This window comes from Mauremys reevesii, linkage group 2 (genome assembly GCF_016161935.1).
Source record: "Mauremys reevesii isolate NIE-2019 linkage group 2, ASM1616193v1, whole genome shotgun sequence".
Classification (NCBI taxonomy): domain Eukaryota; kingdom Metazoa; phylum Chordata; order Testudines; family Geoemydidae; genus Mauremys; species Mauremys reevesii.
The window spans coordinates 49,746,453-49,758,998 of NC_052624.1; the positions used below are offsets into that span (position 1 = coordinate 49,746,453).

Below are 12,546 nucleotides of genomic sequence, written 5' to 3' on the forward strand. Positions count from 1 at the left end.
AAGAAGGGGGTAGGGGAAGCTTGTGAAGTACATCAAAACACATCTTCACATGCACATCTCTTTACAAAGACCTAGTTATACTACCAGTCTCTTTTTTGGTTATTTTCTTTATTCTCTGAACTATTGGCACCTTTGTTAATTGGTGTTGAGAGATGACAGTGTATTTTACTCTATTGTATAGTGTATTCATCTATTTATAGAACATGGGAAACCAGAATTATAACCAAAGTAGTGGACATGATTGAACAGATGGCAAACAGTTTATTTAAATAAATTGTTCAGTGTTGGCTATTAGCCTTGAATGCCACAAGGGATTTTGTTAAGGTTTAATCATAAAATATATAGATTTACTTACATCTTGATCTTCAAATATGTCTCCCTAAATATACAAACGTGTCAATGACATCAGAACAGTTGAGATTTTTTTTGTATGTTTGTGCACCCAAGCTGTGTCCTGTGTGGTAAAGTATTCCTAGAGCTCCCTGCACAAAGGCTGTTTTTAATTTTGGGGCTTCAGATGTCACTGACTCCTACCAACAAGTGAGAACCTACTGTATTTGTCTCATGACCAGTTCAGATCTTTCCATCATAGTCCTCTCCGTATTCATGAATTTCTTTGTGCTTCTTGGCTGAGCAAGGTAACAGTTTGGTGCAGAGAAGTATTTTCTAGAAGTTTTCAATAATTACAAGGAACATATGAAAAGTACAGTGGTTTAACAGAGAACCCAAGCCACCAATAAGAAAATATCTTTTTTTTTTTTAAGTTGACTTGAACAGTGTGTGACTGGTGAGAAATAGGGAAGAAGAGGAAGAGAGAAATATACTTCTCCTTTACTCCGCCACGCCTTCCAAGAGCTGATATTTTACCACACATTTAGTATAGAATTTGCTTTTAATATTTGATTCTTTAACCAGTTTTTAGAAGTAAGTTGAAAAATGGCTTCTCTATGATGATGATTTCAAACACAGTATCAGTCACATCACAAATTATTTATTTTAAACTAATTCCATGTAAAAGGAGAATTATGGACACCCACTATACTTCCGTGGACTTCAGATCTGACTTGGTCTGAAACAGTGATCACGTAATGATCTTGCAATGTGGTCAGATAAAACTCATGGGTTCAGGAATGTTGTTTGAAGTCCATGAGACTACCCAGACATAGGATTCTATGCTGCTGGATCAGACTGCAGGATCAGGACACTAGTGAGTTATGTACTGTCAGTTTCTAAATATCATTGGAAGGGAAACAATTAAAATAAATGTTTGAAAATTTTCTTTACAAGTGGCACCTTAGATTTAAACTAGAAAAATGTTTAAATATAGTGTAGCTTTATGTGTTTTCTTTGAGCATTACAGCATAAAAATAGTACAGTTACACTTTGGTTTACTCAGCTTCTGTTAATTTTCGGTTTCTCATACCCAGCCTTGGTGTTTTTTGTTAAACACCAAACAGAAGTAAGGTGATTGGGTGCTCTCTTCAGGAAATTTATGCTGTTAAACTATGCATTGTGCAATTTATGTTGTTCCAAGTCATGCAGAATTCTTTTTATGCACAAATAGGTAACTGGTTAATTTAGACTAACATAATTTGTTGGGGAAGAGTCAGCATGGTTTTTGTAAAGGGAAATCATGCCTCACCAATCTACTAGAATTCTTTGAGGGCGCCAGCAAGCACATGGACAAGGGGGAATCCAGCGGATATAGTGTACTTAGATTTTCAGAAAGCCTTTGACAAGGTTCCTCACCAAAGGCTCTTAAGCAAAGTAAGCTGTCATGGGATAAGAGGGAAGGTCATCTTATGGATTGGTAACTGATTAAAAGATAGGAAACAAAAGGTAGGAATAAATGGTTGGTTTTCAGAATGGAGAGAGGGAAACAGTGGTGTCCCCCAGAGGTCTGTAATGGACCCAGACCTATTCAAATCGTAAATGATCTGGAAAAAGGGGTAAACAGTCAGGTGGCAAAATTTGCAGATGATACAAAACTATTCAAGATAGCTAAGTCCCAGGCAGACTGCGAAGAGCTACAAAAGGATCTCTCAAAACTGGGTTACTGGGCAACAAAATGGCGGATGAAATTCAATGTTGTTAAATGCAAAGTGATGCACGCTGGAAAACATAATCCCAACTATACATATAAAATGATGGGGTCTAAATTAGCTGTTACCACGCAAAGAGATCTTGGAGTCTTTGTGGATAGTTCTCTGAAAACATCCACTCAGTGTGCAGCGGCAGTCAAAAAAGTGAACAGAATGTTGGGAATAATTAAGGGATAGATAATAAAAGAAAATATATTATCTCTATATAAATCTATGGTACGCCCACATTTTGAATACTGTGTGCAGATGTGGTTGCCCCATCTCAAAAAAGATGTATTGGAATCGGAAAAGGTTCAGAAAAAGGCAAAATGATTAGGGGTATTGAACGGCTTCCGTATGAGGAGATATTAAAAAGACTGGGACTTTTCAGCTTGGAAAAAAGACAACTAAAGGGGGATATGATAGAGGTCAATAAAATCATGACTGATGTGGAGAAAGTAAATAAGGAAGTGTTATTTACTCCTTCTCATAACACAAGAACTAGGGGTCACCCAATGAAATTAATAGGCAGCAGATTTAAAACAAACAAAAGGAAGTATTTTTTCACACAACGCACAGTCAACCTGTGAAACTCTTTGCCAGAGGATGTTTTGAAGGCCAAGACTATAACAGAGTTTCAAAAAAGAACTAAAGTTCATTAAGGATAGGTCCATCAATGGCTATTAGCTGGGCTGGACAAAGATGGTGTCCCTAGCCTCTGTTTGCCAGAAGCTGGGAATGGGCGTCAGGGGATGGATCACTTGATTATTACTTGTTATGTTCATTCCCTCTGTGGCACCTGGCATTGGTCACTGTCAGAAGACAGGATACTGGGCTAGATGGACCTTTGGTCTGACCCAGCATGGCCGTTCTTATGTCCTTAACATTCAAAAATCCAAGATCAGTTTTAATAATAGCCAACATCCGCTAAAGTAACTCACCTCTTGATGTCCCCTTGTTGTCACCCCTTTGAATTCCTCCACTGATTTCCCCCTTTTCCCTATCCTAGAAGGTTTAAACTTCTTAACAGGGCCTTTCATATCTGTTCAACCTAATCTCTTACTACATTATTTCTGCCCTCTGTGCACCACCAGCGCTGCTAGCCCATTTGTTCACTTCTTCCCACAAGTTTCTCTGTGCCTTTCACCATGTCATGACCTATATGGAATGCCCTCTTTTTCTGATCTGCCAAGCTTTTATTTATTAAAATCCCTCCCTATTACTCTTTTTTGTTATAAGTGACCTGATCATAATTAAAAAAAAATAAATTCCAAATCTGGAAGCCTTTGCAGAATGATGATTTTGGGTATTTACACAATATATCAACAAACACAATATTTAAAGTTATTTTTTATTTCATGGTCTTTATAGATCTCCATAAAGAGAGACATATTGAATGTTGGAAATATACAGAAAATGTTGCTACTTAATACTGTTTTTAAACTACAAAAATACTAAGGAAAATGCACAGCAAATAATGATCTGTAGGAATGGGATTCAGGGATTGTGTATCCCTTGTGACAATGATGCTGTTTTCTTTTCAAACAGATTTCTGCATGTTTGTGGGATTTTTGCAGTTTTCTGATTTCCATTCCTGATACCACATTGATGGATTTCAAATTTCAGTGCCTCATCAGTTAACTGAGTTGTTATAGTCTGAGAAATACAAAACTCAGAATCCTTGGCTACATGCAGTTGTATAAAATGCTCTTTTCGTCATGCTCCCTGTAGGCTGGGGGTGCATATATTTACCAATTTGAGTAGTAATATTTCACACAAGTATTCCCAGTGCCTTCTAGTGGACTGCTGACATGATTAAGATTATTTACATGCGTAATGTTTGACTTTACAAATCTTTGGGCCAATACAAGTCCTTCTATATGTAGTAGTAGTCTTTGGTCCTGTATACTCAGTTCAATAAAGCATTTTAAAAACACATGCACACTGCATAGCAGATGATCTCATTGTCACCTCATCCCCATCCTGCTGTTTGTTGTCCACACTCATCGCATTGGATCCATTACTAGCTTTTGTGGCAAGAACCATGTCTTTGAGTTGTAAAACATATAGTGTGCATTTGGATGCTTTAAAAAACAAAAAATAAAACAAAGTGCTGCCAGATTCAAAAGATTATATGCTCTGGACTATGTACTGTAGTAAAAATAGCAAAAATAGTAAGAACATTTAAGTGATTGGAACTGGGCAATTTCAAACAGATCCATTGTTTTTGTTTACTCTTGTATGTATGTCTGATGGAGCTTCACTCATCCTTAGAGCACCCTGTTGTGTCGCCAGTATCCTGGGCTCTTTCTGCAGGCTGTCTGTGTCTCACTGGATCTTCTGTGGCTCAGTCTTCTGGCCAAGTCATAAAGTCCAAATCCCTTTTGAGGTAACAGAATGGTCCAAATGAAATTCAAAAAATAAATCTTAAAACTAATAACTGCTTCTGCCTTGCCTTTTGAACGGTTGAAGTCTTCTACTTCTGGGCTCCTTTGCCTGGCCCCTGCGGAGCTTCTCTTCCACAGCAGGATATTCTCACTTACAAGTCCTACCCTCAAGACTTCTTCCACAGGAGCCTAAGCTGTTCCCAGTGGGTTTCTTCCATCTATTGTACCCTAAATTAGGGTTCCCTCCACAAAGTAGCCTATTCTGCTCCCTGGTGGTCTTCCTACTCCCTTCCGAGGAGCTGGACTCAAACTGTAGGCCTCTCTGGTCTAGAGGGAGACACCGGCTCCCTTTCTAGAGCTTATTGAAAAGAACGCCTCACTGTCTCCCTTCCCCAGGGACCACAGTAGTTCTGTTTTGACTCTTATTGTCACCTGTAAATCTTCATTCAGAGCTTGTCCCCAGAGAGTTGTATTCTACCCCACCTCTTGTGGGTTCCTCCAGCCTGCAACAGCCACGGGGCTTCTCTAGAGAGAACTTTTTGTCCCACCTTTCCTTCTAAGTAACTTTTTCTTGATGCTTTTCTAGCAGCCTCTTTCTAGCTCAGCTGTTCCATTACTTCCCCTTTATGATGATTTGTATCTGGTTCTGAAACACCAGCTAGATATAGTAGCTAGTGCAGAGGACTGGTAGAAAAGTGTAGTTTATTTAGAATTTGGGTAAATTGCAGAGCTGATGGTGCAGTCTGCACCATTTCTGATCTAAGTGCAGTGGGAAGAATGTTTGTAGGTATGTATATCTGCCAGGCATGGAAAAAGCAGGGCAGAATTAACATACACATTTTGGAGGAAACACCAATCTTCTAAAAATTGGGTAAATTAGAACGACGGGATGGTATAATGCAAATTAGGATTGAGGAAAGCAACCAAATGTGTTATCGTCAGACGTTTTTCCCCTCTATTTTGGTCTCCTGTGAACAATTTCTCTCAATGGAGACTTGAACCCTGGACCTTCATATCCCAAAATAGCAGCTCAGCTCCACCTTTTTAACTTGAGAAGGATAGTGCAGAATTGTGTTATCCTGTCCTTTCTACACTCATTTAGTTTAACCCAGCTGCCATATCTTGTTTTAAACCAGGGATCAGTAGCCTTTGGCACGTGGCTCGTCAGGGTAGGCACCCTGGCAGGCCAGGCCGGTTTGTTTACCTGCCACGTCTGGAGGTTCGGCCAATCGGAGCTCTCACTGGCCGCGGTTCGCTGCTCCAGGCCAATGGGGACTGTAGGAAGAGGCGTGGACCGAGGGATGTGCTGGCCACCGCTTCCCGCCACTCCCATTGGCCTGGAGCGGCGAACTGCGGCCAGTGAGAGCTCCGATTGGCCGAACCTGCAGATGTGGCAGGTAAACAAACCGGCCTGGCCTGCCAGGGTGCCTACCCTGACGAGCCACGTGCCAAAGGTTGCCGATCCCTGGTTTAAACTAAGATTGTAAACTCTTTGGAGCAAGGACCATCTCTTATCTCTGTAGATAACACAAGAGGGCTCTGATCTGGTTTGGACATGTAGATGCTACTGTAATACTGCTGCTGATCCCTTAGCTGTTACCACATTCTCTTTATGCAGAAGACATCTGTAAAAACGTAGTTAGCTCCTGCTTCTGGCCTGAACTGCAACATCCGTGCTGTTGTGACTCATTGTGGTCTGATGTTGCTGTTACTTTATTTTGCTATTTAATATGCTTGACGAGTCTATAAATGAGGAAATTAGGTGTAACTGTAGGACAAGGATGTTAATGTTAAGCTGCCATGAATACACACTTTTTGTAGAATTGAAAACAAAATGAAACTTGAAAAGGCTACCATAACAAGTTATACAAATAGAAAAAATACTCTTTGAAACAGGATGTTTTTAAGGCCTTCCTTCCCACACAGTTTTCGTAAGATGGGTTTTTAACAGTGCTTGGGAAGTAATAGATATTACCACTTTAGTTTACATATATTTGCAAAAACAGAAGTAAGTGTGTGTGTGTGTGTGTGTGTGTGTGTGTGTGTGTGTGTTTGTTTTAAAGGTTAGTCTTTGTTTGAATAGGATACACATATGAGTCTATGCTCATAGTATTTTGGGATGACAGAGCGCACACGTTTTTACAAAAATGTTAACGTTTGACATGAGGTTAAGACAGAGTTGGAAGCAGCAATATAACAGTTCTGAGGGAGAGATGCTGGCTGGCTGAAGATATTCAAAGAACTGCACGTTATTTTAAGCCTTCAGAACCTGAGTTTTCTTTTTACCTGTGTGAATATCGATTCTCTTGGAGCCAAGTATGGTGTTGCCTGACTTAAATGCTGTATTTGAGGAATCACTATAGTGTAGTGTTGCAAGCAGAGGACCCTGTCCTGTAAATGCCTTCATACACAAGTAAATTGATGCAATAGTCCTGTTAAGCTTACCGAGACTACCTATGTAAAGATACTCACATTAATAACCATTTGAAAGACTGTGACCTGATTTAGCAGTATATCCACAGAAGAACTTTGAGGCAACTTAGGGGCACAGAGGGCTAGGATTTTAGTAGAAAATAAGGTCAGAGGCAGACTGAAGAGAATGCTAGACCTATGATTCTGAAGTCAGTGAGTTGTTTGTTGTTTTCTGTGTCTCTGTCTTTTGTTATTAAACCAGTTGTAGTGCAAGTAAAGTGTTTCAGCCTTTCTGTATCCACATTTCACATTGCTGCTGCTGGAGTTCTTGAAAGTAAATGTAAATTTTAAACTCTGTAGCTGTTGCTTTTGCTGTCAATTACTCTTTGTTCAAGATAATAACAGACTGTGTGCATATAGTAAATGAAAATAGACTGGGGTTAGAGTATTGATTCTTTTTCCACTCACTCCTCACCAGTAAAGAGTGTACTCACTCCAGAGCTTTGTCTACATTAGTTGTCAGTTCTGCTTCCCTCACCAATTAAATCAGGAGTGAAGAGGGGGAAGGACTTGATCCTGTTCCCCAATTTCTCTATTTAGATCCCTGCTGCTGCTGCTGCTGCCTCTGACTCACATAAAAACGTTTAAGCAGGAGGGCTTCCTGTTTCTGCTGCCTCATGGGGCAGTGTCTCATATTTTTTTAAAGAATTCATTTTGTACTGTTTGGCCTTCAATTTTTTATAATATGAGGATTAGGTTTACAATATTTTTATATAGTTAACAGAATTTACATTTTTATTGCTTTCTAATCTAATGTCTAAAGTGTTGTGAAAGCCATATATTCCAGGGTTGTTTATTTTAAATTGGAGCAACTTGTGATGGTGGATTGTCTTTTTCATTATTTCTTGTAATCCTGTAGAAATTCTGCTAGCTCTTTGAACAGTGATGAAAAATAGAAAACACACCAGATTTCTTTCAGTCTTTTTGCTTTAAAATTGCTGGGGTGTGATGGTTGCGGGGAGGTAAGGTCCCAATCCTGCAAACATACATGAGTAATTTTATGTACATAAGTAGTTCCCTAAACTCAGAGGACCTACTTATGTGCAAAGATACATGCAGGAGTGTTTCTCTGTAGAATCAGAGCCTTATTTTGTAGTAAGAGAGAGGTCATGAAATACTGTCTGAGTGACAAACTTCTTTTTATGACAGGCTTGAAAACCTGCCTTAACTCCAATATTTCCACATTTTCCAATGTGTAAACAACCACCTTAACTTTGCCTTATCTGGCTTTCAGATATTGGTGGTAATTGTTTTTTAAATTACAGTGTTCTGTTGTTCTCCCATTTAAGTTATTGATACATATTTACAACCTTAAATTAAAATTAATAGACTTTTGTGACCACACTGGAGCAAAGCATTTTAACTCCACATAATAAAAAGAAAGTGTCTGTTAAACTTATAACTTCTGTAACTGCCATTCACTGTGCTGAGCTGACCTTAAAGGGAGGTCATGAACGAATGAAATAAAGGTGATGAAATGGAAGGACTTGATGTGAAGTGCAGTTACTGTTGAAGGGAGAAAATGTATAGAATTGTCTATATTTTCACTAACTAACTTCATATACATTGAGAACATTCTCACATGTATGTCAGTTTTTGAAGTATGCACTTACATGCATGTGCAGACAGTATCCTGAATGTTTCAATACATTGCTGGAAGATGAGACCAGTAAATTGTGCAGAAAGTTTGTCTCTTACATGGTGAATTCAGTATATTAATATAAAATAGCAGCTAACAGTTGAACCAAAAACCTCACAATTGCTGTTTGTTTTCTTTAGACACCTAGCTGTTGGGCAGAAGAGGGATCAGAAAAGAGATCGCATCAGCGTTCAGCATCATGGGGGAGTGCTGATCAACTAAAAGAGGTAAATAGTTTTACATGAAATAGATACTCGACAGGCTGAAATTGTAATGCATTATTAAAAAAAAGTTTCACGCTACTATTTTGGAGCCTGGAAAGTCTCTGTGTGTACACCATCACCCATGCAGGTTCAGCCCCTAGTTCAAGACAGAGTGACTTTAGGGCTGCTTTATTTTGTGCCAGCTGAACCATCTCTCCTCAGCTTAACCTTTTGGCCCTGGAGGAGGAGCAGAGTGGATGGTGTAGAGACAGATTTGCCACTTACGAATTTTCCCTATTCAGTGAAAGTTTCCAGAGAGTAGTCTCCCAGAGAGTAGTTATCAGTGGTTCACAGTCATGCTGGAAGGGCATAATGAGTGGGGTCCCACAGGGATCAGTTCTGGGTCCGGTTCTGTTCAATATCTTCATCAGTGATTTAGATAATGGCATAGAGAATATACTTATGAGGTTTGCAGACAATACCAAGCTGGGAGGGGTCGCAAGTGCTTTGGAGGCTAGGATTAAAATTCAAAATGATCTGGAGAAACTGGAGAAATGGTCTGAAGTAAGTAGGATGAAATTCAGTAAGGACAAATTCAGAGTACTCCAATTAGGAAGAAATACAGCTGCACACATTCCAAATGGGAAATGACTGCCTAAGAAGGGATCTGATGGTCATAGTGGACCACAAGCTAAATATGAGTCAACAGTGTAACACTTGCAAAAAAAAAAAAAAAAAAAAAAAAAGCAAACATCTTTCTGGGGTTGTATTAGCAGGAGTGTTGTAAGCAAGACACGAGAAGTAATTTTTCTGTTCTACTCAGTGCTAATTAGGCTTCAGCTGAAGTATTGTGTCCAGTTCTGGGTGCCACATTTCAGGAAAGTGTGGACAAATTGGAGACAGTCTAGAGAAGAGCAACAAAAATCATTAAAGGCCTAGAAAACATGACCTATGAAGGAAGATTGAAAAAAAGGGTTTGTTTAGTCTGGTGAAGAGAAGACTGAGAAAGGACATAAGTTTTCAAGTACATAAAAGGTTGTTAAAAGGAGAAGGGAGAAAAATTATTCTTCTTAACCTCTGAGGACAGGACAAGAAGCAATGGGCTTAAATTGCAGCAAGGGAGGTTTAGGTTGGACATTAGGAAAAACTTCCTAACTGTTAGGGTGGTTAAGCACTGGAATAAATTGCCTGGGAAGTTGTGGAATCTCCTTAAAAATCTTAAGTGATGAGCAGGTTAGACAAACACCTGTCAGGGATGCTCTAACTAATATTTAGTCCTGCCATGAGTGCAGGGGACTGAACTAAATGACCTCTCGAGGTCCCTTCCAGTCCTATGATTCATACAATGAATGAGGTATATTACTTTTTAAGAGCTCAAGAAGTGGAGCAAATTAAGTCATAGCTGGTCCTGATTTTTGAGGCTTGGTGAGGAAGAGGCTAAGTGATTGACATCAGGAAATAGATGCAGCATTAAAATGTCCATGGGGATGGATATATTAATTAACTGAAGTAATGCTTTGTGAGTTCTCTCATTATGCTTAAGTTTGGGTTATATTTCATTTAAAAAAAACCCTGCTGTAAACCAGAGTTAAGATTGCAAAATTTAATACTCAAAAGTTAGAAAATACAAGAATTAAGGTTGTCTGAGTAGTGTTTGTTTACACAATTACAATTTTTTTACCACAGTGCACAAGATGGATAGTGCTCACTGAATTAGCAGCTGTTCAATATTTTGTGTTATCCTTATTGTTTAATGTGTGGTTGTAGGTGTTTTTTATTGCACACTATTCAACTTTTGCCCTGAATACAGAATCATTAATTTCTTGAGGGCTTTTCTGTGGTGTTCATCACTACAGTATCTGAGTGCTTCACAAACTTTAATTTGCAACCTTGCATGGAGGGTGTGTGAGATATCACCCGTTTACAGACTGAGATATAGACAGATGAAGGTTGAAAGTGTATACTAACATTGGGAGTCCAGCTTGAAATGGCTAGGACCTGATATTTCAACTAGCACTTTAGATGTTCAATCCACAGTTCCCATTGACATCGGTTGTAGCTGTGAATGTTCAGCACTTCTGCAGATCAGACCCCTGTGGTCTCAAGTTTCACACCGGAAAACAAAGAGCACAAAATTATTGACTCCTTGTGAAAAATTTGTTTTAAGTGACTTGCCTAGCATCACAAGGGAAATCTCTGGCAGATCCAGGTCTGGAATCCAGTTCTCCAGGTCAGCCTTCAGCTGCCTTAGGCATGAGACCATTTTTCTCTTCCTGACATTTTTTTACCTAATTAGCTTCCCACCTTCAGATTTCTGTAACAAATGAGGCATGACTCCTACAGAAGACAGCCTCTTTTCACTACACAACCCTGATTCATCTTCAGAGATTGGTCATCATTAGGGTTAGCACCTTTAGATGCATAGCACAGATCTTTGCCACTTGAGCTAACAATAGCTGATGATGTTTTTTCAAGTTCTGGTTCCTGTGTGTATTCCACACACATGCCACGCATGCAGTCCATGCACCTCCAAACCAGAGAATTTGCAAGTAGCGTCCATTGGTCCACACCTGTTCCCTGGCACTCCTTATGCTTAGTATCGAGCGTATAAGGAGAGGTGTGGACCATTGGCACAACTTTTTCTGGTACCGGTGGGTGCTCAATCCCCAGCCTGACTCCGCCCCTGCCCCCATTCCAACCCCTTCACCAAAGTTCCCACCCCAGCTCCGCCCCCTCCCTGCCCCTATTGGACTCCTTCCCCAAATCCTCACCCCAGCCCCGCCTCTTCCCCGAGAGCACCACATTCCCCCTCCTCCTCCTCCCTCCCAGCACTTGCTGCCACGAAACAACTGTTTCGCGGCGGCAAGTGCTTGGAGCTAGGTAGGGGGAGAAGTGGAGCTGCAGTACGCTCAGGGGAGGAGGCGGAGTGGAGGCGGACATGAGCTGGGGCGGGGAGGGGAGCTGCCGCTGGGTGCAGAACACCCACCAATTTTTCACCATGGGTGCTCCAGCCCGGAGCACCCATGGAGTCGGCGCCTATGGTGTGGACTAACAGCCTCTCCAATTCCTTCTTACTGCTTGAATCAGAATCCTCTACGTGCAAAGCTTCTTTGTCTTTCTATCTATACGTACTTTTGTACATAGTATTAGAGTTTACTGTTTTTAGTGCTTTAGGAGTTTTACAGTTAATGTAGAGTAGTTTTCCTTATCTCGGGGACCCTTCCCATTTTTCCTACCTTGGGAAAAGGACTATGTGCAGAATCCAGGATTTAAGAACTGTGTCTCCTGCCTCCGCTCTTTCTCAGTCAGCAGTGACCATCAGTGATGCCTTAATTGCCCTGAGAAATGCCTCTTCCAAGTGTGGCATTTGCCGCTCCTTTCCTTTCTTAACCTGAGAGAGATGATTGCTTCAATTGAGGGAGTACCTCTTGCAGAGGGCCATGAGCCCCTAGGGACCCCCCCCCCAGTACAGCAGCTGTAGTCTGCAAGCAGCACTCCTCCGAGAACAAACTCTGGAGCAGAGGCCAAAGCTGTTTAGTCCAAGGAATGGTTGCCTTGCATGAGAGTAAGAGACACTGTCATAGGAACCAGAGCAGATTCCCTTCTAGGTTTGCTCCTAAAAGAAAGGATCCCTCCCTGACTCTGTCCCGGTTTTGAGAGTCCTTGTGTACAAGTCCTAAAGACTTAGGTCTGCCTAAACCTCCCACCCACAAGGGTAAGGTGTGAAAGAAAGAGGATCTGTCGATATTGGCTCCAGCTCATGA

At 40.6% G+C, this 12,546-nt stretch overlaps 1 protein-coding gene and 1 long non-coding RNA gene across 4 annotated transcripts in view; one reads left to right on the plus strand and one right to left on the minus strand.

The window, feature by feature from the left end:
* GLCCI1 (glucocorticoid induced 1) overlaps nt 1–12,546 on the plus strand; it is a 104,179-nt gene that overhangs the window by 39,733 nt on the left and 51,900 nt on the right. For all 3 annotated transcript variants that reach the window (XM_039523085.1, XM_039523082.1, XM_039523084.1), the window contains exon 3: nt 8,720–8,806. In XM_039523085.1, coding sequence (XP_039379019.1) covers nt 8,720–8,806 — 87 coding nt within the window. The remainder of the gene's footprint in view (nt 1–8,719; nt 8,807–12,546) is intronic.
* The window catches only part of LOC120397375, a 31,855-nt gene that overhangs the window by 11,190 nt on the left and 8,119 nt on the right, over nt 1–12,546 (minus strand). The window contains exon 2 of the long non-coding RNA XR_005593764.1: nt 12,019–12,173. This is a non-coding gene — a long non-coding RNA (uncharacterized LOC120397375). The remainder of the gene's footprint in view (nt 1–12,018; nt 12,174–12,546) is intronic.